This window comes from Aptenodytes patagonicus, chromosome 6 (genome assembly GCF_965638725.1).
Source record: "Aptenodytes patagonicus chromosome 6, bAptPat1.pri.cur, whole genome shotgun sequence".
Lineage (NCBI taxonomy): Eukaryota > Metazoa > Chordata > Aves > Sphenisciformes > Spheniscidae > Aptenodytes > Aptenodytes patagonicus.
The window spans coordinates 44,675,145-44,700,265 of NC_134954.1; the positions used below are offsets into that span (position 1 = coordinate 44,675,145).

Consider the following 25,121-nt stretch of genomic DNA (forward strand, 5'->3'; position numbering starts at 1 on the left):
TTTGTGGCAGTTCTGACTGCGTGGTTTTGTCTACAGTAAGAAATCTGTACAAATTACTGCCAGAACGGCTCTTTCTGAATGAAGATGACAACTTTGTGCATGGCTTCATGAAAATACAGTCAGACACTTTAAAAAAAAAAAAAAAAAAAAGATTAGCTGTTCAGGAAGCACCTTTGCCTTTACTTGGGGTGGCTCTAGAAAAGTGAAAGAAAGGCATGACTGATACAGGGCCTTACTTGACAATAAACACTGTGGTCAGCTCTTCTGTGACTGCACAAGCCACAGTAACTTCCTGCTTTGATAAGTTGAACTTTGCTTATCCCAAGGTTTGCTGTGATTTGGGCTCTCTGGGGAAGGATAACTGGCTCATAGGGAATTGGATTAGTTTTTTGAAGAAGCCTTGTTCAGCAGATGTTTGAGAAATGTTTCAGTTATGATGAAGTAACTCCACCCACCCCAACAAAACCCCTGTTTGATTGGAAAATTCCTAGCCAGCCCAGTTAATTGCCTGCCAGTTCTTACTGCTTACAGGATGGTTAGAGCAAGTTGACATACTGAGAATTTGGCTTGCGTAGTGTGGTAACTCTGTTAACTGGCACTGTTTCTTTGATAGTACCTACATGCAATATATAGGAGCTTGTAATATTGCTAATTAACAGCAGTGGGAAGAGAGATTTAGCAGTTAGGGCAATTTTGAAGTTCCCATACAAAACATGCTTTTCTGTACACTTAATCTGAAATGTGCTGGTATCCATGTTTCCCCAAGAAATGTGGGTATGGCATCCTTTAGCACACTGACAGTTTCAACAGGTAGGGCATTGCTGGTAACTGCAAATGAGAGCTTAATTTGATGCTTTTGAACACTAGATCCTGTGGAGCAAATAGTATGTTACTTTATCCTACAAAGTTATGTTAAATACTCCTTTGCAAAAATTCTGGACAGATGCAAAGTAAAAGTCTGTCTAATGTGCCACAGATTTATCAGTTCGAGGATTGTGGTGTGCGAAAGATTGCCTCCAGTGAATGGGCAAAAACAGATGAGCTGAGAAATGCTCTAGAGTATGTATCTGTGCTGATAGTGTAACTGATCTTACTTGTCTGTGAGAAAAGTGCCCTCAAAATAAAACATACATTTATTTTCTTTAAAATGTTCCTCAACACATGAACAAAATACCTTCTTTTTATTCTGTTGATAAAATTACTCCATTTGCTGTCCACGTGTCGTGTTCATTTCCATGGCTACTCAGACAGCTTTCTTTATCAGGATTGCCCTTGCCAAGTTAAGAAATCTCCCATTTTTTTAAAAAGCCCCTTATGCCTGGCTAAACAAGGGCCTCAGTTTATGCATGCCAGGCAACACTTCATATGCTATTGACCTTCAGAAGCAGGAAAGTTTTCTGGCATTGTCTCCTGACTATTGGGGTGGGAGGGGAGACTGGTTAAGGTGCCTTTGCGTATTTTTGGCAGTACACAGTCTGCATTGATTGACTGTACTTTTACATTAATTTTTATGTACCTGGGTAGTGTGGGTTTCAGCTGAAAAGAATAATTGGTTTCTTGGGGTTTTTTCTAAAAAAGTGCAGTTCAAAGTCCAGTAAATACTGTAATAGCCACTTATTTTAATGTGTAATAGCAATTAGGTTGAAGGGCTGTATGAACCATAAGTAATTATAGGTTAACTTATTTATATGCTTTTGTTGTTGTTTCCAGGAATACCTTTTGTTAACATAGGAAATCAATGTTTTCCTTGGGGGTAAGAAGGTGGGGGAGGAGAGGAAGGCTAGCATTTGTTGTAAATCTGGGAATACCAAAATGTCAGTGGTATTGCTTCCAGTGTAGTGTATGACTCTATGGGTACTGTTAACATGGGAATACTGCTAGGCCTGTGTCTGTTTATCATGGGTATACATCAGGTCATTTTAATAGAGGAACTTGTAAGCATTTTTTAGAGTTTTTATGTACATACATTTTGTGTGTGCGTACATGTACATATAAAAATAATTTAAAATACTGTTCAAGGAAAAACTCGCATCTTCTTCAAAGGACCTATATTGGGTGACTCGGTCTTAGAAAATGAAAGACTGCATTTAATTTTAGTGTTCAGTTTTGGAAGGTTCAGACTGCTTTGGCACATTTAAATCAAGTACTTACCTTCAAGCATATGTGTAACCTCACTGACTCATAACGTATGCTTACATATGCTTTGAATAGACATTAGTCACCTGAGGCCTAGCTGCATTAAGGCTTCTTTAGGTCTGTCTTGCCTCCAGTTGGGTATCTGGCTTTATCAGTTTTCATCAAAAGCACTTTACTTCAGGGAGCTCTTTCAGAGCTCTGGTAAAGTTCTTTCCTTCCCCAAGTTCACTATAAACTTGCCAACTCATCATCGTGAGTGTGGTGCTTCCCTGTGTTCTCAGCCAGGGCAGCTCTGGCAACTGTGTTCAAAATGCCACTGCCCAGAGGCTCCTTCTCTATGTCTGTAGCTGGGGTGGGGGGGGCTCTGCTGTCCTGTCCTGTGGGACCAGCAAGCAGCTGGTTAAAGTCCACGTAGCTCCTTGAATTCAAAGGAGTTGCTCCAACCTGTATTTGCTGAGAATCAGCCCTGCACATTTAGCAATGGTAAACTGGCTCTTCAAAGATGTCTGAGCAAGAAGAAAAGACTCTGTAGACTTGGAACACTTAATGGAAAGAAGGCTGAAATGTGAATAGCTCCAGGACTTTCTTTGAGCTTGAGATTTATTCCAAGATTATGAGAATTTACTATAACAATTACACTGTACCAGTCTGGTGGTAGAAGTTTGATTTCTTGTGATAATTTTATTTCTTAACATCTAAACCAAGTGTGAATTTGAACACTTCCTGACGTTCACTTTTGTCCCTCTGTTCTTACTGTTTAGAGAAACCACTGTGATTGAGGCAAGATATACTACTACATTACATACCTTGCTGTTAGCATTCCTGTGCCATACTCTTCTAGCAGTCCACATTTGGGCAGCCACAGAAGCAAATTAACTGACACTGTCACTTGGCATGCCATTCTGAGCTGAGACAGGAGCCAACGTAAATGACTTTTAATGACTCGAGCCCCTGGCAAGAATGACTTCGAAGATAGTATCTAGTTTGTAAAAACTGAAAGTTAACCTTTTTTTGTTTGCTTGTTTTGCAGGGTGTTCGTGCAAATGTTGAATTTGAGTAGATTGTATTTTACTATTTCAGTGCTCTTTATTGGTATGTTTGGCAAGATTTCTTCAGGCACTTGAGGAAGAGCAAGACTGTAATGTTTATTTTGGCAGGCATTGCTGTGGAAAGTGAGTTTTCTCAGTCTGAAATTTTCTTTCCAGATCCCCCATCCCTCCCTCCTGCATATCAGAGAGGACCATTTTACTGGCCATGTAGCTGAATCCAGCTTTTCTGAATTGGGCTCAGCTCTACTAGTGAGATATATGTAGTAAACCTGGGAATTTTGGACATCTTCAGTTTATGCTGAATCAGAGTGATGCTTTTCACATGCTCCTCTAGCATCTAGGCTCTCAGCAGTGATTCTGTTGCAGCGTGGGGAGGGTATAGAGCCTCTGGGTGGAGAGCATCGGGAGCCAAGCAAGTTGCTACTTCATCCTGAGCAGTCACTGGCAGTTGTGATATTGATGGAGTGGTGCTGGGATTCTTGCCTTCAGACCTCTGGAGTGGGGAAATGCCTTTGTTGGCTCTTAACTGGTTCTGGGAAACTAATAGATGGGTCTGAGGGGAAGATGAAAAAAATTTAGAGAAATTCCCCTTCTCTTAAGAACAGCCCAGGGGTTAAAGCACACTTCTAGCGTAGCAGGAGGCTGGTTTGGAACAGGCACTAGATACTCAGTATCTGTGGGCTGGAGACATTCCCTCATCACTGGCCTGCTGGGATGAGTTTTTTCAGTCTCTTCCATTTGAGCTGTTTCATTTTGTTTAAATAAACATTTATCGGATGGATTTATAGAACAGGACTCTTTCTTATTCTTTCAGAAGTTTTGATTTTAGTTAATTGGTAATTTCCTACTCTGAAATGAAAAATTGTTGGGAGACTTCCTGGCTTACCTTATTTCAGCATTTTAGGTTTTTTTTGTAGTTCAGTATAGCTTCTTAATGTGGAGTAGAATTTTGGTGCCATTGGTGAGCGTTTCTTTCTTAGCTAAAGGGTGGTATAAATTGTATGGGTCAAAAAGAGCAGCAGTGGGAAGCACTGCCACCTCAGTTTTGAACTAAATGTGCATTCAACCACTCGCATCCTTTCAGCGATATACTTGATAGTTGTTCAGGTCAAATCAGATCATGTATCTCAGCAGGGACACAAAAGCAAATGGATAGGGAGTTCAAACACGTGATGGTATGTATACCAATTGAGGTGGGAAGCTGTTGGCTTCAGGTTACCGGCACTCTGCTTCAAATGGCAACAGTCGTGCAGCTGTAGAGAGGGTCTGGCTTGCAAAGAAATGTTTGGCTACTAACCAATATGGTAAAGAGGATGGGAGGAATTTTCAGAGGTTGTGCCTAAGTCACTTGGCTGTTCGCTAGGAAACAGCTCTTATATCATGTAAATATCCTTTCATGGACAGGCCTGGTACTGTGCAATAAGATGCCCTTCCAGAAATTTGACATTTTTTGTATCTGAATTCGTAGTTTTTGTTTAAGAAATGTACTGTTACATGTGTTTTGGAGATGTTTTTCAGTGTTTAGAATGCTATTCATTTTTTTTAAATAACTGTGCTTACTTTATTTTCAATTTATTTTACTTAAAGTATGGTTATTTCATAAAGCATTTTATTATATTTGTAGTTTCCACCCACTGAACTACTACTGAACTGGCTAGAATGTGTTCTTAGAACACTCCAAGTTAACTAAACTTTTGGTGTCTAGTATTTAGCAAAGACTTGATTAGCTTTTCTACAGTAGGATATTTCATGACTTCATAAAGTTTGAACACCTCTTCATCCTTACTGTCTCTTCTGAACAAAGATGGAGGGTGGGAGATTGATCTGTCTTGTAGCTTTATCTCTGGTTTTGCCAAAAGTATGACATAGTCTTTTGTTTTTAATTCATGATATCGTTAGAACTACCATGATTGAATTTAAATCAAGTTTAATAAAAGTTTGTCAAACAACAGAGAAGAGAAAGTGAACAGTAATGAGAACTTTGCAGGTCTCTGGACTTGTAATCGCTTGCCCGCCACGTAAGGAGATTGGGGATCACTCATCCTAAGCTTATTGCCACCCTGGAGTAGTTGACTGCCATCCTCTGAACTCAGTAAATGGCTTATAATAGGCCACACAAAATTAGTCTGTTTGGATATGTGACAAGTGGTGTCCCGCAGGGATCCGTATTGGGACCGGTACTGTTTAATATCTTCATCAATGACCTAGACAGTGGGATCGAGTGCACCCTCAGCAAGTTTGCAGATGACACCAAGCTGAGTGGTGCGGTCGACACGCCAGAGGGACGGGATGCCATCCTGGCATCCCGAGAAGTGGGCCCATGTGAACCTTATGAGGTTCAACAAGGGCAAGTGCAAGGTCCTGCACCTGGGTCGGGGCAACCCCCAGTATCAATACAGGCTGGGGGATGAAGGGATTGAGAGCAGCCCTGCCGAGAAGGACTTGGGGGTACTGGTGGATGAAAACCTGGACATGAGCCAGCAATGTGCGCTCGCAGCCCAGAAGGCCAATCATATCCTGGGCTGCATCCAAAGAAGCGTGGCCAGCAGGTTGAGGGAGGTGATTCTGCCCCTCTACTCTGCTCTGGTGAGACCCCACCTGGAGTACTGCGTCCAGCTCTGGAGCCCTCAGCATAAGAAAGACACGGACCTGAATGGTTGGAGTGGGTCCAGAAGAGGGTCACAAAAATGATCAGGGGGATGGAACACCTCTCCTATGAAGAAAGGCTGAGAGAGTTGGAGTTGTTCAGCCTAGAGAAGAGAAGGCTTTGGGGAGACCTTATTGCAGCCTATCAGTACTGAAAGGGGGCTTATAAAGAAGATGGGGGCAAACTTTTTAGCAGGGCCTGTTGTGACAGGACAAGGGGGAATGGTTTTAAACTAAAGGGGGGTAGACTGAGACTAGATATAAGGAAGACATTTTTTACACTGAGGGTGATGTAGCACTGGCACAGGTTGCCCAGAGAGGTGGTGGATGCGCCATCCCTGGAAACATTCAAGGTCAGGTTGGATGGGGCTCTGAGCAGGCTGATCTAGTTGAAGATGTCCCTGCCCATGGCAGGGGTGTTGGACTAGATGACCTTTAGAGGTCCCTTCCAACCCAAATTAGTCTATGATTCTATGATATTTGTATTGTGTGTATTTTTAATGCACAGGTACAGAATGTGAGGTAATGAATCAAAGATCTTGTTATGGGTGGAAGCCAAGTAGCCATCAAAGGAAGGAGTAGTGTTCATATCGCATGGAAGCAAATAATTGTTAGATAACTGTGTTAAGTACAGAAGGTAACTGCTGGTGTAAGAATGTATGCGTATTGCTATGGAATATATGTATGTATCATTAGAAGAAAAACAACTTTATTCCAATAAGAGGGTTGCTGGACAGGGGAAGTTAATGTATTTTGTAGTGAAACTTTATGATGCTGTGATGATTCTTTGGCAGACAGTAAAAAATGGGTGCACGTATATACCTTAGATACCTTGGCTCACGGGTTGTCCCAGAACAACTTAGTGGAAGTAGCATTTCTGGGTATGTGTAATGTGCCTACCTGTATCTATCTATCTATCTCAGCAGTTACAGAACATCTGCTTTGTACTGGTACTTGTCAGTTGCAACATAGATACATTGCTCTACACAGGACTCACGTGTCCCCTTCTGTGGCCTGATTCTTCATTCCAATCATTTGCTGTAATTAATGCAGAGCTGGCCTTTTGTCTGTGTTGTGATTCGGGTGTCTCATATGGCAGAGTTCTCAGTTGTTTCATTACAAATATGGGAATAGCAGGGACCACATTTTGCAATGGGAAAATGCAAGGAGGTGGCAGAGATGGCTTTAGAATTCAGCCTGAAGCATTAGTAAAAAGAAAAGTAACTTTGAATGTTTGGTATTCTTGAGCACATTAGGCTAAACTTCCTGAACGAATTGCTCAGAAGTGCAAGAAAAGATCAGCAAAGTGTTACCACTTACTGCCTTTTTTATCATTATTGCAAATGTGGGCGTATATTTTGCAGCTGTCTGGGTTTGGTTGTTCTCCTGAATTTTCTGCCCTTGTGAGCCAGAGGCTATGAGAATCACTTTGATTTATTTCACTTCAGTGTAATGCCACTTACACTGTATTTAAGCTTGAACAGTATTTACTGTGTAAAGGCTGATTCTGAAGGTACCAAAATCTATACTTTCTTAGGGGTTTTTTTTTTAAATTGATCTCCGTTGCTCAGATGCAGGATGGTGTTAATGACCTAAATATAAGCAACTGTTTTGGATCCTCCTCAGCCCAAGGTATATTCTACAGAACAGATTCTTATAGTTACACATCTCTGGGATGGTAACTGGTGATAACTGTCACATGGTGTCAGTCACTTGGCACAAATGAACATCAGCTAGTACAGTGACACTCACTGATCTTTTGGGGATGTCACACTGAAACTTCTGTTAAAGAGCTTATCTTGGATAGGACAGACCCAGCATTCAAAGACTGTACAACAAGAAGGTTTGCAAGCAGCCTCTGCTGTAGTAACAAGGGTGTGTTGCTGTCTGTGGACCAACGATAGGAAATACAGCCAGAATCTTTTGTGATGTCCATATCAAAAGATAACAGTCATTATCACTGAATACTTATAAGCTGTTTAGGCAAAATATTAACGGACTTTAGGGAAGATGCCAGTCAAGTAGCTTTCTTCTGACTCTCTCTCAAACTGACCTTGATAAGGGCTGGAACATTCCTCTGCAGGACTCCCTTATAGTGGGGGCTGCAGCACAGGTCCACATGGAGGACCTGAGGATCCATCACACAACACATCACGCTCTTTCCAGCCTGAAAGCACAGATGCTTGTGGAGCCCACATATGTAGTGGCCTGGCTTTGCTCATGCACTGGGACTGGGAGAGGGAAGTGAGCTAGCTGACAGGAGAGGGGAAGCACAGGCTCTCCCCGGGTTATATTAATAGCACCATCTCTGTTTAGGAAGAGAAGAGGAGAGCAGAACAAGATCAAAGAGCAATGTGGTATATCAAAATGAGGTACGGGACCTACTGGTGCCTAACCATTTTGTGACACTAGTTGGACATCACAGTGTTACCGTGGTACCTGCTTAGAACTACTCCTGCCCTTGGCAGAAATCTGAGAAGGATAGGAGACAGGCTTCAAAGGATGCTGACCCAGGTGCTAGGGACTGTCCTTACTCTCCTATCCCACTCTCACCTCTGTCCCTTTTCTCTCTATAGAAGATAGGTCCATGGTCTCTCAGGTATGGATTTTATAGTGTTAAATAACATAACTGAGTTCCTGATGCGCCATTGCATAGTTTTCAAACTTTTATGCCTTACTGCCTTTTTTCAAGCAAGCAGTCTGCAAGGCTGTAGTATCTTTGAGACATCTGCTTCTTTCTCAGATTGTAGTGTCAATCATTTCAGAAATCCTCAGGGGGGAAGTGATAAACAATGGGAGAGTATAAGCCTCTCTTCTGTAGGAATCCAGACCTACATGTGGAATCAGTGAGACGTTTTATTTCCTGCATCCTGTTTCCGGTTCTGCAGCCAGTAGGTTTCAGGCAGTGTGGTGATCATCAGGGAATCAGACTGCATTAGCTGAGCAGAAGGGAGAACGCAGAGGCAACTGCTGTGTTCTGTGGTTGAGACAGGCATGACCAGGGGATGGTAATGGGACTGGGCTCTGGAAATGGAGAACGTTCTGGAATGTGTATGCACTCACGTACATATGTTTATGCATGCATTTAAAGAAAAGGATGCTAAAGGCCTCAGATATCATCAAAATTACCCAGAGGCACTTAACCAGCCTGAAGTGGCTAATCTCAAACTTCTGAAAACCAGGAAATAAAAAATGATGTTGTGTACCATTTCTGGGTACAATCTTTAGAGAGGCATGAAACAGTACTGGAAAAATAGCAGTTCTGTATTAATCACACTTATGTTGTTTTTACTAAAATGACATAGGAGGCTAAAAGGACAGCTAGGAGGACACTTGTTAATGTCCTAGATGCTCTTGACACTGGTTAAGTTTATGCATTTATTTTTTAATTATTATATTTAGGCAACAGACTACAACAAATAAAAATCATAACCATTGCTAATCTCAAGATAGTGAAGACAAGTGTCTAAATATCATGCTATCTCTAATAGTTTTGCAACCACAGTGGCAGGGCTTTGTGCACAGCTAAGGACACTAATTTTTGTAACTATCATATGCACACTAATGTTTGGCCTTTGACCTAATAAGGTAATTTTTTCTTCTGCTATTTAAATAAAATCTGAGTGAAGACCAGAAGAATTCCTTTCTGAAATACTTGAATTTTGGAATCGCATTCTTGCAGTTTTGTCAGTTTTTCTGATACAAAAATGTTAGCTTAAAACCGCATCAGAAAAGGGATGTTCATCCCCGCCTTCATCTGCAATTCTCTGGTAGCATCTCTTTATAATAAAAGTCAAAGTCAAATGTGGAATGGAGGCCATGTGTCTCTGATTCTGGTGGTTTTGTCTTTACCTAGGGCATATGGAAGTCTGCAGGCAAGACAGTGTAATATAATACACACGGCTAGATAGGGATCCCATTTAAAAATGAGATGTAATTCTGTAGAGGAAGTAGAAGTGCAGAAGATGAAAGCATAGTGCAGACTGCTATAATCTCATTAGATACTTAGCATTTACATCTTATTTTTTGAAGTTGATTCTAAAATTGTGATTGCTTTGTTCTGCCTGTACCTTGTATGTTAGCTTTTTGGAGCTGTGGGATTTTGAACTATTTGGAAATGTGTAAATGATCCTTAATTAAAAATAAAAAAATCCACATTCTGGCATTGATCTACTTTATGAACATATTTGAGTGACAAAACTTTAAACTCCAGTTGCTCTGTTAACAGAGAAAGTTTACTCAGTGACAGAGTGTGTATAGTCTTGCTTAGTAGGGCTGATAACAAGTTTATCAGTGGTAGGGCCATGTATCTACCTCCTGCCTTGTGTTGCTGTGCTGTCACCCAAAGTGTCTGTATGTGAAACTTTGAAAAGGTTAGTCATGGGACACTTGAAAGAAATTAGCACAATGAAAGGAAGGACTGGGTTAGCACAAGGTGCAGCAGATGACTGCAGAAGCAGATAGGGATTAGAGAAGCATTGGCAAGGGTCAGGTTAGTTAGATCTGGGATTCCTGTTGTGCTGGGGTGGGGGAAGCATTCTAAAAGGAAACAGTTGCAGTGGGCAGGTGAGGAAATATGTCATTTTTGGGGTGGAGGAGACTTCATCTATAAACCTAGAGATGGGAAACCTTTCCAACACTGGATTATTCTATGCTGTTTCTTGGGGAATTTTCTTTTCCCCATTGCCAAAGATAAGTTGTATCTTCAGATGTCAGAAATGGTGGAACAGGTGTCGTACACAATCTTCTCCACTCTGATAGAGCTTACTGCCAGGGTATTTTCACAAATTGTATCTTTCTGGCAACACTTACGCTTTCATGAACTCATTTCCCTCTCTGTGTATTTGCAAGGAGATTCTTTTTCATTTTGTTGGAGCGGAGTGTGTTTCTTCTTTTTTTCTGATATTGTTTCTAAGTCTGAAATTTAAATGTGCCAGGTGGTAATTGCCAGGTTTTGCAGTAGTGGCAGGGCACAGACTTGGTCTCGTGATGCTTGAGATGCAGCCAATCGCACCCATGCAAAGTGTTGTAGAAAATGGAGTGTTTGTCAGCTTTAACCCAAGGCCCATCTAGCTGGAAGGTGTCTGTGAGCCAAACACCTCTGAAAGTGGTACTGGTGGAAAGGTGGCAGGTGTTCTTTGGGAAGTTGAACACAGAGCAGTGGGATTTCAGAGTGGCTTGAAGACAGAAAGGAAACGTCTGTAAAGGCTGGGCAAGCAACCACATACTTAAGGCTGTGACAAGTGAGTCCTGGCATGTTTTGCTGCAGTGGTTGAAGACTGTTCCTAACTGTCTGCCCTGCTGGACATTGCTGCTTGCAGTAAGGTCAGCAGGACAGAGCATGCACCAGCACTCCACTGCCCCAGTTCAGTTTCATGTTAGCTTAAACTTGTGTAGAGTAATATGAATTGCTTCATTTGGTAGGGGAGAGAAGTAAGGCTCTGCCAAACTTAATCTAATCTTCTCTGCAGCATTTCATTGAAGTGCCTCTACTATATTTTCTCTTTTTGTTGTATTGAATTGCTTCATTTTACAAGGCAAGTAAAATGTCTCATTTGGACATGTGTAATAGGTATAGAAATAACACCCTTCCATCAGTATTTGAGGTCAGGATGTAACAAGCAACTGAGAGTAATCTCCTATTCCAGGTAATGCATTTGGAAATTGGTATCAGAAATTAATGACCTATTTATATAAGGGATTCTGTAGTATTTTTTTCTTTCATTCCTTTTTCATGGAAGTTGTGTTGGTATGACATGCAGCGACATTTCAGGGGCACAAATATAAGCAAGAGATGTGGAGAACGACAAAGCATGTAAGCTGACATTCAGGCTGAGAACCTCTCAGATACAGTATGTTTTGTGTATTATAAATTCAGTACTTGTGTTAACTTAATCTTAGCCCCTGCAGAAAATGTTCTGTAAAAAAATCTTTCTCCAAACATGTTTTTTTGTGTGCATGCTGTTAGTGACATGCCAAGCATTGTTCTTCCCTGGCTTTAGGGGGCTTTAGGGCTCAGTTGAAGGCCGTATTCTGATGTTCCACAGCTCAGGCAGCAAGAAGCTTTTCTGAAGAGTTCAGGATGAGAATGTAGCAGCTCAAATGCTGGAGCTAAAGCTTCTAAACTTCAGTGGGACTATTGCTCATAAAATTATTCACGTGCGATAATCTTCTGTCACAGGATTAGAAATGCAGTAATTGCTCAATACAGAGATTAAAATATCATCAGAGGAAAAATACCAGTTAATTCAATAAATCAGTTTGTGCTATAATAAGAAAATTAAATTGATTCGCTATTAAGTGTAGCCATAAAGGATATTTTTAAAAATTAGTGCTACACTGACATTTTCCTTTTAATGTATCATTTGTATTTTATGTAACAAGCAGTGTTGGACTGTTATATAAATGAGCAAGTGTTTTATGCAGGTTATTTCAATTATCTGTCCTTGGAGAAGGTGAATGAAAAATAGCTCCAACTCAGTTTTAGCATCTTCATTTTGACAGCTGTAATATGCATATTAATGAAGAATCTGAAGTGTAGAGGAATGAGTCCATTTGTAAAAGCTGGTGTCGTCTTAGTTCTTAATATTAAAAGGAAAAAAAAAGAGGAAGAAAGAGAGAAACAGGGTATGTGGCTTGCCAAGTCTTCTTGAAACAGCTTGCAGTTGCAAGCTAGCTGAATCAGCACCACATTCATCAGTGGAAGACTATAATCATAATACCACCTGGAGCATACAGCAAAGAAGAGAAGTTAAATCTGGCAAGGTGGTGGATGAAGTTTTTATGTCTAGTTTTAAACTGAGTCAGATAATTGCTACAAAGAATAAATTTAGCTAAGTGCTGTAGTAGGGTTTAATCAGCAAATTGAATTTAAATTTGAAGACTTACTTAGCTAGTATCTTTGAAGCAACATAAATTGAGAGGTGTGGGGCTTTCACAAAGTACAATTATTGGGATGAATTTGCTTCATACAAGATGCAGTTTTAAAATGTGCAGTTTTAAAATGTACAGTTTTGGTACAAAATTAGTAAAATCATAGAATCATTAAGGTTGGAAAAGACCTCTAAGATCATTGAGTCCAACCATCAACCCAACACCACCATGCCCACTAAACCATGTCCCTAAGCGCCTCATCTACACGTCTTTTAAATACCTCCAGGGATGGGGACTCCACCACTTCCCTGGGCAGCCTGTTCCAATGTTTAACCACTCTTTCAGTAAAGACATTTTTCCTTACATCCAATCTAAACCTCCCCTGGCGCAACTTGAGGCCATTTCCTCTCGTCCTATCGCTTGTTACTTGGGAGAAGAGACCGACACCCACCTCACTACAACCTCCTTTCAGGTAGTTGTAGAGAGCGATGAGGTCTCCCCTCAGCCTCCTTTTCTCCAGGCTAAACAACCCCAGTTCCCTCAGCCGCTCCTCATAAGACTTGTTCTCCAGACCCCTCACCAGCCTTGTTGCCCTTCTCTGGACACGCTCCAGCACCTCAACGTCCTTCTTGTAGTGAGGGGCCCAAAACTGAACACAGTATTCGAGGTGCGGCCTCACCAGTGCCGAGTACAGGGGCACAATAAATATAAGCACATAAAATATATGCTCAAAAAGCAGAACCAGAAGATTTCAGGTGACAAAGATCTTTTCCCATTATTTATTGTTTTTTATAGATTAATAGACTTTTAAGGCCAGAAGGGTTTGTTAGCTATAATCCTTATTGTACTTGTTTCTGTGCTGTGTGTTCATTCTTCAAGAACAATTTTTTCTTATTTTTTTTGTTAATGTTGTTATAAGGTGTTAAATCAGATTAAGTGTATTTAAATTGGTATGCAAGAGGGCAGGCTTCCATCAGTTGTCTGTAATATTACAAAAGCTGCTAGATAGTAGATATAAGGGCGAACTAGTCAAATTCCTTAACTATTCCTTAACATACAATTATCTATTAAACAGAGAATAATATCGGCCCAGCATGGTTTTGATGTCACTAGGTAGAAGGCATGCTTTTCTGAAAAGCAGTAAGGGAGATGAAGACTCAGAGTAATTTTAGAGCTAAATTCTCCATTTGATGACCTATATCTCATGTTCTGTGCCCATTTGGCATGAGAAATAGCTGACAGCAAAAGACAAGTACATAAAAAAAAAAGTGTTATAGGGACTACAGACTACAATCATTTTCCCAACACTTTCCTTTAGTTGTTGGAACACACTAAATATTGGAAATGGAGTTGCCCCAAGCTCATTTTGCGTGATCTTCCTGCCTGCTCTGTCCAGATGTTTTATAACTCTGCTTTTAGCCATTGGGTGGGTTTGACAAAGAAACTAATTTGAGCTCTTTCATCCTTGATTTAAAGAGGGGCAGGGAGGGGAACCTTGTGATCTGAGATACCAGCAGACAGTAAGGCATTCAGAGTGACAGAGTGGCCCAGTTGCCAGGCAGAAGCCTTACCAGACATAGTAAGACTGCAGCTCAGCGTCTTAGCAAAGTGATTGAGCCACTGCCTAAAGACAGATATAAGGTATGTGAGTTTTAATAGAGAGTATCTGTTCATGGTATAGTAAAATAGAGATGGCAGGAGGAACCTTGCTCATTTCAAGCTTTTTTTTTTTTTAATAACTGGCAATGGAAAGGGTTACTTTTTTCTTCTGGCACCTTATTTTTGAGCGTTTCCATATTTCAGTGTCTGCTCTTCATCAGACCAAAACTCAAACATTCATTCCTTTTTCTTCTTCCTATTGTCTCTTCCCCATTTACCACAAACAAAGTCACGTTATTTTTGAAAATGTGCTTCCTTGAATCTCATCTCTTTAATTAGAAAATGGATGCATGCAAAAATTAATAACAAGATTAAACGCTATCAGTGGATACTGTAATAGAAGCACTTAGTTTCCGGAGTTTGAACTCCACTGAAGTGCTATGTTTCAAAGCAGGAGTTAAGGGAGGATTGTTTAAGAGCATTAAAAGAGATTTAGAAGAATTATGAGAACTCTCATATCAGTCCACATAGCAAAGGGCTCAAATGGGGAAAAGGAGGAAGTGTTTCAACTTAAAAACTTGGAAAGAACTAAGATTTCATTCTCATTTATATACATCTATACCTTCTTGTCAGTGTACAATAGAGTTAAATTTGGTGACCAAACCAAGCTTTTATTCCATTTGACTTAGTCTTTGCTGTAATTCTTTGTGTGTGACTTAATTTTAAAATGTGTAGGTTCAAGCCTGTTTCTTACTGAAGTCTAAGGCAGTCGGTTTTGATGAAAGCAGGAATAGGCAACTGGACTCCCTTCCCTGTGTTAACTCTTCATCATGTGGTACAGTGTCTCTCACTTACCCGGCCACATAACTGGAAATAGAAAGCATATTGCAGGGTTTCTTAATCACATGCAAATTCCATTCATGTGCCCAAGTTTTCAGAGCAGACTTGGAGATTTAACTATACAGACTCTGTTAGCTTCAATAGGAGCTGTGTGTCTAAATCCTCTAAATCAGTTTTGCAAAAAAAACCCCCAAAAACCAAAAAACAGCCATGCAGCACTTGTCAGCCTAACCTCCTGGCACATTTAGCTGCATTTTAAGATGGGATCTTCAGACAAATTTTCTGGCAAAAATTGGGGTTGCTTGTGAATGGAAAAATAGGAGCTTTTGAGTTTGTCTAAGGTATTCCTCCTCTTTAAAGCCTCAAAGGTATCAAGTAATAATGAATAGGGTCCAAGAGACATGTCTGGGAGAAGCACGATACCCCTTCTATCCAGATTCATAACTATGAGGCATTTTTAAAATGTGTTTGCAGAACTAATCTGGGGCAAGTATGAAATTCAGACTAGCTTTGCTTTTTGGCAAGATTGAGCACTGCTGTGCAGGACATTGTGTTCTCATGTTTCTCTAATGCTTATAGGTAAGCACATGCAATTAGTCTTTATGAGTGTAGCTTTGACAGATTGGGATTAAAACCTCCAAATGAATCTCTTTGGTTTTTTTTTCCTCCTTTCACAGACAACATTCTCACCTGAAGAGAGATGGCAGAAATCAATTCTCCTGTAAATATCAAGGAAAAGGTAGGTTCAAGTAACAGTACAGTGCAAACCAAAATGATATTTGCATACATCCCTGCTCCTTCAAACGCTGTTCACATACTTAAATTTAATATGCATTGACTCTGTGCATAAAGTTAAGTACACAGGCAGGTATTGATAGGATTAGTATATTAATCTTGGTTGAGAAACATTTTTGCTTTTCTGCAAAGAGATAATGTTTTGTGAGATAGACTTCTCTTATCCCTTTGTGATTCCTGTGCACACTGATGCTGTGGAGAATAGCACTTTGTGACAATTGCTGCTGTACGAAGTACAACTTTTGAAGAAACACACCCTTTAGAAAATAATTTGTCTGACCAAAAATGTCATATCTGTACTCCTTAAAGGCAATTCCTAAAATTACAGGGCCTGAAAAGAGTATACTTTTTTTCCTATGTAAGTAGCTCTGCTTTTAACTGCATTCTATGTGCTTGAGTAGGTCCTCTCCATACCCTGGCTAGTGCTAGAGCCTCACCACCCTTTCAGGAGCAGTAAAGGACCTAAAGCTAATTAGTATACAAATATGAGGTAGATCAGGAGATCTTTTGTGACTCCCAGCAGGCAGATTGTGAAGAGACAGTCTAAGCCATAGATACTCTCCACCAACATAAATAGGAAGCCAGGACATCTGTCAAAGAATAGGAAAAAAGGAGAGAGAGAGAAGTGGGAAGACTGTAGCAGTATAACATGATAGGGCTGTATTTTAAAGGAAGCCAAGATTTTGAGAATTCACCTGAATTGTCATCTTTTATAAAATCAGGTTTTGTTCCATTTCATGTTTGAGAAGAGAGATGGAGCTTTGCATTTAGGAAGTGCAGAGAAGGCTAATGGGTTCCCTGTTTTAAGGCAGTGTGATAACTGTTAAAGGCCGGAATCCCATTCTGTCAGTGAGCCCAAGTTTGTCCAGGTATCAGTGAAAAGTTGATTAGGCCCATTCACTTCATGGAAGGAAAGAGAAAGGATCAGGACTGATTAAATATCAAGGAAATACAAAACAGTGGGGGCAATGTGAAACTGAGAAATGTAGTCATCTTCCGCTATATCATAAGACCTGCCTGTGGCACACTACACATCCTGCAGGGCAGCAGGCACGTGAAAAATTCTCTTCTCTCTAAGCCTGTCAATGGAAAGGAAAAGAATAAAAATTTGTGTATGATTCCTTGGATTAACTCTTTTCCTGAGCTGACAGAAAAAATTATTCAGCAGAAAAAGATTTGCCTAGCTTCAGTTTTGCAATTCAGAACTTCAGTTTTGCGATTAGGTGGACTGATAAAAAGGAAAAAATCATTTGGCCTGAGGAATGTGTGCAAGATACTGTAAATGTGGCTTTCCAATCCAGAAAAGTCCCAAGAATTGACAGAGAATTAAGATGTAATATAACACACCACAGCATAACAGAAAAAAGAAATAGCCTTGAACTAGAGGTCAGTAGTCAGATTTTTAGTTAACTTGCTGTTTTGCTTCGAGTTCACAAATAATGAACTTTTCAGTCAGGTAATACATTTCTCAGAACTGATCATGACCAGCAGTTAATGGCTTAGACATCGCATTTGGTTTATAAAGACTTGATGAACCATGTCAACTACTGAGCCTGAAACTAGGTTTCCTCAAGTTTCAGTTTGCTAATGATGTTTCCTGAAAGAACAGTTACAAACTGTTACCTGCCCACCAATACATGAATGAAGCTGCTGAGGAAACAGCATAACAAGTGATGATTTATACTAAGTAGCTCAGGTGGGAATGAGTTCCTGTTCAGACTGTTGTATCCATCTGTCACTGCTTACTCACTTTCTTTGCTTTCAAAAGACATGGAACTTTTTTGCTTTATATCCCCTGGTGGGAAACAATTCCTTACCTGTTGCGCTGCCCAGGTGCCTGCTTTTTGACTTGTTTTCCCTCATTTATTGTTAACTCCTGAATCACTCATTGTGCTTGAGGATTAGCGTGTCAACATGAATCTGTATTTCGGTGATGAGTATCTTCCTTAGTCCTTAATAACAGCACAGGGTTTAAATATTGAGTAGCATGATGGATTTTGCAATAGAAAGTAATGTCATCAAATCCTATCCCCTAGTGCCAGAGTGCTGGAAGGTAAAGTACAGTAACTCTCAAATCAATTGAAGTGAACTCAACATACATCAGCTGAGAAGCTAGCATGCTCAGTTTGCCATTTCACCTGGACAAGTCTGTCTTCTTTTAAAATGAGATTGCGATGGCACAGAACCTCCATTTGACATCTCATATTTGGTTTACAGTATGGTGGCTCTTTGTCAGCAACAAACTGAGTAACCCTAAAGCAACTGTAGCTTTAGAACCCTCTGAGTAATGCACTAGAAATACGAGGAAAGGGTTGAACAGATATGTCCTGCTGGGTTGGCTTTAATTTTATTTGCACATAGACTGCTAAAATGTAAAGACTTCGTTTGCATCTTTGAAAAGCACACATATTTACAGTGTCCTGGTAAGAGAGTCAAAATTGAATCCCTTTCTCGCTTAGAAAACTTGCAGAGCAAGACATGGTCATGCTACACAACATTGAAGCAGTGAGTTTAATTTTTACTTTTATCCGCCTTTTGGAGGGGGAGTATTTCTGGGAGACAAAACAAAGATTTATAAATTTAATTACTTTTGCTGAGCTCCACAAATCCATTGCCATCAACACAAATATAAGCAGGCCTTGTTAAAAAGAACAGAATAGAATACAGTTCCTTCCCAGTTCTCCCTTTCTTCTACCTCAGTGCTTGCAGATCATAATATATTTAAGACTTTGATCCTGCTAGGACTTGAATGAAGCCAAAGGAGCTGTATATCTGCACACAAATACTTATTCTTGTAAGTTTCTGCAAAAGTAAAACACAAGTTTCTCCTTAAATTGAACATTGTTTCTCTGTGACAAAAATGTAGTACAGAGCCTATGAAGTTTTAGCATAATGTTTCTTCGTTTGTTTTTTGTTTTTTTTTAATGGTGGCCTTTCGCCATGTTCTCTCCGTGATCAGCTTCTAGTTATTCAAGGAAATAAGACCTCTGCCACTGTTTTAAAGGTGATGTGAGGCTGAGGCACACATTTTGAGCATTATGCTCACACACAGATTCTGTAAGACCCTACCCCTAATTTGAGTCAAAGAGAATGCTACTGTAGTCCTGATACTTCTATAATTCATTCTTGGCATTTCAGCTGAAATAGTTCATGAAGTCAATAGGTTAAACATTCTATTTTATATCTTTTCTTACACACACACACATATCCCCCCCCAAGAGATTTATATAAATGTTGGCCTGTGATGTCAGGAAGGCTAATGGAAGTTTCTATAGTTGGCAAAGGCTCTTGCAGCTGTGATACTCTTGTGGGGAGCCAGGACTGTTCTGATTACCATATTTGTATGCATATAAGCCACAAATTTTCTGGAATAATCACAGGTTCTGCATTTCAGCAGCCACAAGGGTCGTTACATGCCTGCATAGCTAGTACAGGGAGAAGTTTACTATCAGGATCTCTCTCAGAATAATTCCCTCTGCCCTGACCCTTGCTTATAGTCATCCTTCACTATGCTACTCTCCCTCTTGCCTCTGACTATACTCATCTCTGTGCCTGAAAAACAGTATAACTAAGGACTTGTTTTCTAGTATCAAGATTTTCAGAGACTGAGAGTTATACATAGTTCAGATCATATGCACACAAGTTCACTGGATTAAAGGATAAAATGGGCCAAACTCATTGGCTTAAATCCAAAATAATTCCATAAAATTAATGGAGGCATTCAAGCATTAACCTAGTACATCACCAGAAGAGGTGCTGAGAGTCTGAATGACAAGGCCTCCACAGAAGACGCAATAGGAGTGAGGAATACAAGCGATGTATTGTCTCCTACAGCAATTAGACCCTCTTAGTTTAACAAGAGAAGAGTGAGTATCAGGCACTTCCCAGGCTAGCCATTGAGCTCTGGCATGTGATTTTGGTTTTGATCCAAAGAAATATTGGGAATTGTTCAAACTCCAGGACTTGCTGTTGGGCCTATCTTTTTTTTTTATTTTATTTATTGTGTGTCTAAATATGTTTGAACAAGTGAGATCTGGTGTCAGCTGGAACTAGCAAAATACTTGTTCAGATGAAAATCCTCCTCTTGGGATTCTGTTTGGAGTAAAGTTTTGCTAAAGTTCTCCTGAAAGGCTTGCTTTTTCATTTGTCATTTCAAGTGTCAGAGCTGTAGGAGCAGATGGGCAGGTTTGTTCCGTAAACTGCAAGAAGGAAACTTTATTCATAGTGTTTTGGGGGGCTTCACAGTTTTGTTTACATTGCACCATAACTGTGGTTTTCATAAGCGATAGTCAGCATGCAAGCAAAGAGTAGGATTCATAGTGGAAGGAATGGAAGTAGTATATAAATTTAAAATCATGCATTACAAAAGCAGATAGTTTCCAATCTATGATTTCACTAGGTCTCCTTAAAGTTGACCTTTGCAGCTGTTCCTTGCCCATGTGTTGAAGTAGATGGACTTAGTCCAAAGACCAGCAAGTTGATCAAAATGCACTTGTGTCACTTAATGAGCCATTTAACTTGGGTTAAGGATATTATAGATTCAGTTCTCTAAATGTGCTGTCATTATTCAAGCAGAACAGTTCTTAATGAGCCAAGTTTTTGAATATGTTCTTTCGGGATTCCTGAAATGTCTGTTTTTTCCGTTTAATTAGTTTACAAATCTGGGGGACGGGGCGATATAATAAATCCATGATGATTGCCTAAAGTAGTTTACTGCAGCAAGTAGAATTTGTTTTGTGCTTATTGGGGATAAGTGATCCGAAGGTATCAGTGTGATAAACAGGTCATGTAGTGGAAAGAGGTGCAGACCTGATCAAAGCTGTTATCTTGCTCAAAGGGGATATTAACAACACTTGTTCAGTGTGTCTTGATGAACTCAGTAAATCAGACAGAAAAGTGTCTCCAATGTAAGAAATAGGCTTTTAATGCAGCGAAGTCAAATTGTATTTATGAAATACGTTTGTGTAGGAGTTTTCAAAACCTTAAATTCTGCCATGAAGTGCTTTTAAAATGCATTTTCCTGCTTAATGTAGCCAGGACATCTGCTAATGCTAAATTCCTAGATTATAGAAACCAGCAAAGTTCTGGAGACAGCCCTTCTTCCCTGCTCCTCTTGCAGGATTTGGGTCAACCCCAATTGGAGGTGTAATCTAGTTGAACGTGGCCTACACTGCTACCTGTCCTGAGTTGCAGTGAGTATATATGGTGTATTTGTGTACATAAAGATTGCTACTGATATGCAGTAAAAATAAAGCAGGAAAATGTGTATTCGTTCATAACCATACTTCTAAATGAATTTAGCTCCTAACTTAGAGAAAATCTGTTGATCTTAATGTTTAGTACAAAGTGAAGGTGGATCTGTGTTAGTGTTCCTAACCAAGCATAAGTAAGAATATTTCTAACTGAATAAGTGACCATAATAGTAACTTACTTCAAGGGGATTAGAGCAGCTGTGTTCATGGGTTTCAGAACAGCCGTGAGCTTTCAGCAAAGAAGTTTAATTTGTCACTATGTCAGAAATATATAAACAAATTCTCTGAACCCCGGATATGTTACTTATTCACCAGAAACATCCTCTTTGAGATGATGCCAAGGGGGAGCAGATGGAGTAGAGCAGCAAACAGGCAGTGATTGATTCCATGTTGTTACAGTTGCCTGGGAACCATTTGAAACTTGACAGAGAACCTAAAGGACTCAGAGGAATACACAGCAATGTCAGCTTGGTTCTGGGTGTGGAGTAGGTAATCTGCTGTCACAACTTTGAGGCAGGCTGTATTTCTTTTTGAGCTTGATTTTTTTTTCAGGAAAGTCTCATGAGATGGGTGTTCATGAGGACTTCAAGTAAGATACCATGAGAGGTTAAAATTTCGGTGTCTTCTTCTTCTGTGTGCCATGTTCCTCAGAAGTAGCCTGTTACTGAATTTTCTTTTTTCTTTTTTTTTAGGCGAGCCAAAAATTTGCCCCAAGTGAGATTGCCTATAGTTTAACAGTAATCCTCAAAAATAGTCAAGTATATCTGATCAGACCCTGGGGATTTTATTTTGGGGTAGAAAAAGCTTATCTGAGGGGACTTGGAACCTCTTTCAATTTTGATATCACTCCTGGGCAGTCCTCAGCAATTTGTGTAAGAGACTGATTAAAAGTGACCTCATGACTGTGGAATTCTGGTCCTGATGAGACACAACCTGGCTCAAAGTGCAGCAGCTTTAACAGGGCTTGAGCAAGCATTTCAAGCTAAGTGTGTGCTTAAGACTTCAGCTCAGAAAAGTGGTTTAAAAGTCTTCTAAACTTTGAACTAACTTTAGCCTTATCCAGAAGAGTAGCTAGGTCCGCAGGAATTAAATGCATGCTTGCAAGGTAGGTCTCTGGATCGTGGGTTTAAATGGAGGTGGATCTGGGTTCTGTCTTCCATGTTCTTGAGCATACACAGTTGTTTTCAAGATCACAGCTTTATATTTTAGATCTGTGATTGCTTTAAAGTAGCTTTTGTAAGCTGAAATTCTGAGCAAGTCATCTTAGTAGTAAACAAAGAAATGTGCTTTCCGGTCAGGCTACGGGAGGGAAAGCCCAGGAATTTAACTGCTGTCAGTGACAGCTTCTCAACTAATGCTGATATTAACAGCACAATTATCTGTGGTTCAGAAGGTATGTTACTAAATTCTCTTCATGTCCCGGAATGCTTGTCTAGTGTCCAGATGATGACAGAAGTTCACTGGGAATCTACACTGGATAAAGACAGGATGATTCACAAAATTGTTAAAATAGTTGACTTCCCTGTAGTCTGTCTGGTAATGTTGTTCTTCCTACGGTCAGGTTTCAGCGAGTAGGAAAAAACTGTTTTCTCCCACATACACGGAAATAAATCTAATAAAGTACACTGCTGTGAGTTTGTTCTTGCAGGCTGTTAGGTATTAATGCAGTATCACTGCATGTTAGGAGATTAGCTCTTGTACTTTTTTTCATCCTTTAGGATGTTAAATATTTTTTAAAAGGAATTTGTTGATGAGAAGTCATACAATATTGGATTACTCTAGTTCCATAATCTGTTGCTTACATGTTGAGAAGATGGACGTTCTTGGTAAGTTTGAGGACTATAAGTTTGGAGAGATAAAGTTGGGAATTATCTCCTGCTCTGGAGTCACCCTATCACACCTTTAATAAAAATGAGCTCTATATAGTTTTCTGGATTGGGAAGTGACTGACTTCTCTCAAGCAGCTGGAGACTTGTAAGCAGTTGAGGTGTATAGCTGTACTAGCGAAAGGGCTGGTTTATCACCTGAACTAGCAGGTGAAGCAGAGGGGAGCCAGCATACCTGGGCTACCTAGATCCAGCTCACATCCAGCCCTGTAATATATCTCCCACTTGTTGTCTTGTATTTGTCAAGCATTCCTGGAGCTTTGCTGTGCCTCTGTTCATCACAGTCTGTGATATCTCTTATGACCTTCAGCTGTAGAATTGCATTTCTCTTAGGCTTACACTGTCAGGAAGGTTGTCTACCCCTCCCTTTGGCTTTTTCTTTTGTATTGTTATGTCCCTTTCCAGAAATATATGGGACATGTTTCACATGTGGGGACAGACCTGGGCTTCAAACATAGAAATCTACACGTATTTTTGAAACCAGGATGAAAGGACTAAGGTGGAATATCAGGGACCTTGGAATTGCATTTCTAGGCTAAGGCCTAGTCGCGCTCAACACGCCTTGTCCTCCTCCCAGAAACACTGTCAGGTCACAATTTGAGACTTGTAGCCATTTGTCAATAATTTTGGATGTCCAGAAATCCCTGACTTTTTCATTGCCTGCGTTCAATAGTTCCAGTGTATTCTGGATGAAAACATCAGTCAAACAGTGCATATGTTGGAGATCTGATGTCTGGCACACACTGTCTGTCTTTGAAATTCCAGAAAAAATATGGTAACATTATTCCATTTTGTTCCTAAAAATTTTTAAGACAAGATATTTTATTTCAGAACAAAACCTTTTGGGATTTCTCCTCTGTTGGAATTCTGGGTTTATATCTGCTTTTGTTGTTTCTGAACAGAGCAGTATATATGTGTATATATATATTTTACTTAATATTGACATATCCTACTGGTTGCAAATTTTAGTTTTCATCTGTCTTATCCCACATAAGTCACTACAGAAATCTGGAAAGCAGAAACAGTAAGAACTTGTAGGTATCCTGGGTATCATAGCGTACATACACAAGGGAAGCAGATTAAGAAAAAGTAAGCAACTTCTGATTTGGAATTTCCTAAGTCCTGGATGCTTTACTTTGCAATCTGATGTTCTTTTCCTGAGGAATTTTTTCATGAAACTCCTTAATTTTTTTATTTTCTAAATTGAAAGATAAACAAATGTATACTTTGTACAACAGTCAACAAAGGATATTGTTAGGTTTTGGCAGTAGAACTGTTAAGCTCTGCAGTACATTAATATTCCCTAAATAAAATTTTTATATAGTCCAACTAAAACAGGACTGTGTCCACAGTGTTGGTCATATGCTTATGTTAAAGCATACAGTAAATTTCTTTTCTCTGTATTGGTGAGTATTCTTCCTAAGATCATAATCTTGCTTTTTTGGGGTTATCTCCACAACTAGAATGTTTCCATAACCTTTTCGTATTTAATCATAGTACTAGTTGGATGAAGCACAGTTTAGCTTTTAATTCTGGTTTTCCTATTAATCAAAGATTTCTTAACAAAGACCGTACAGTGCAAACAGAAATTCTTCAGTAGATTCTGTAGTCTAAAACATAGTCTGCCTGGTCGAGTTCTTGTGTGTCAGTGTTCTCCACCCCACAGATGTTCTTCTTAATGTCTTTAAGAAGTTTCCAAACTGCAGTGTGTGGCGAGTTGCCTGATCCATCCTGTGGTCTTGGCCTCACTTTGTTGTTTCCAGATGCTTCTTGAGGCTTCCAGACCTTTCATAGCAAAGAAGGACCTAGAAGCCATATGAAATTCCCATGCTTATATTTAAAGATGGTTAGAATACATTAGATATTTCCTTTTACTATTTTTCCTGTAAGCAGCCGCCACAAGGAGATTATGCAATTTTGAGTAGGCAGAGAGATGTTCCACATGATTGTGAAAGAAGAGGGGATGTTTTTGTGAGAATATGAAGATAAAATCCACATGGTGGAAATGTTTGGCAACTACCAGCTTGAACGTAAAATGGACTGCA

At 39.8% G+C, this 25,121-nt stretch overlaps 1 protein-coding gene across 9 annotated transcripts in view; it reads left to right on the forward strand.

Annotated features, from left to right (window-relative positions):
• SPATS2L (spermatogenesis associated serine rich 2 like) overlaps nt 1-25,121 on the forward strand; it is a 152,036-nt gene that overhangs the window by 89,549 nt on the left and 37,366 nt on the right. For 7 of the 9 annotated variants that reach the window (XM_076342320.1, XM_076342321.1, XM_076342319.1 and 4 more), the window contains one exon: nt 15,821-15,882. The exons of 1 other annotated variant lie outside the window; for it this stretch is intronic. In XM_076342320.1, coding sequence (XP_076198435.1) covers nt 15,844-15,882 — 39 coding nt within the window. In that variant the 5' untranslated portion in view covers nt 15,821-15,843. Of the gene's footprint in view, nt 1-15,820; nt 15,883-22,236; nt 22,296-25,121 lie in introns of those variants that run through there. One more of the 9 variants, XM_076342326.1, reaches the window with a different exon arrangement.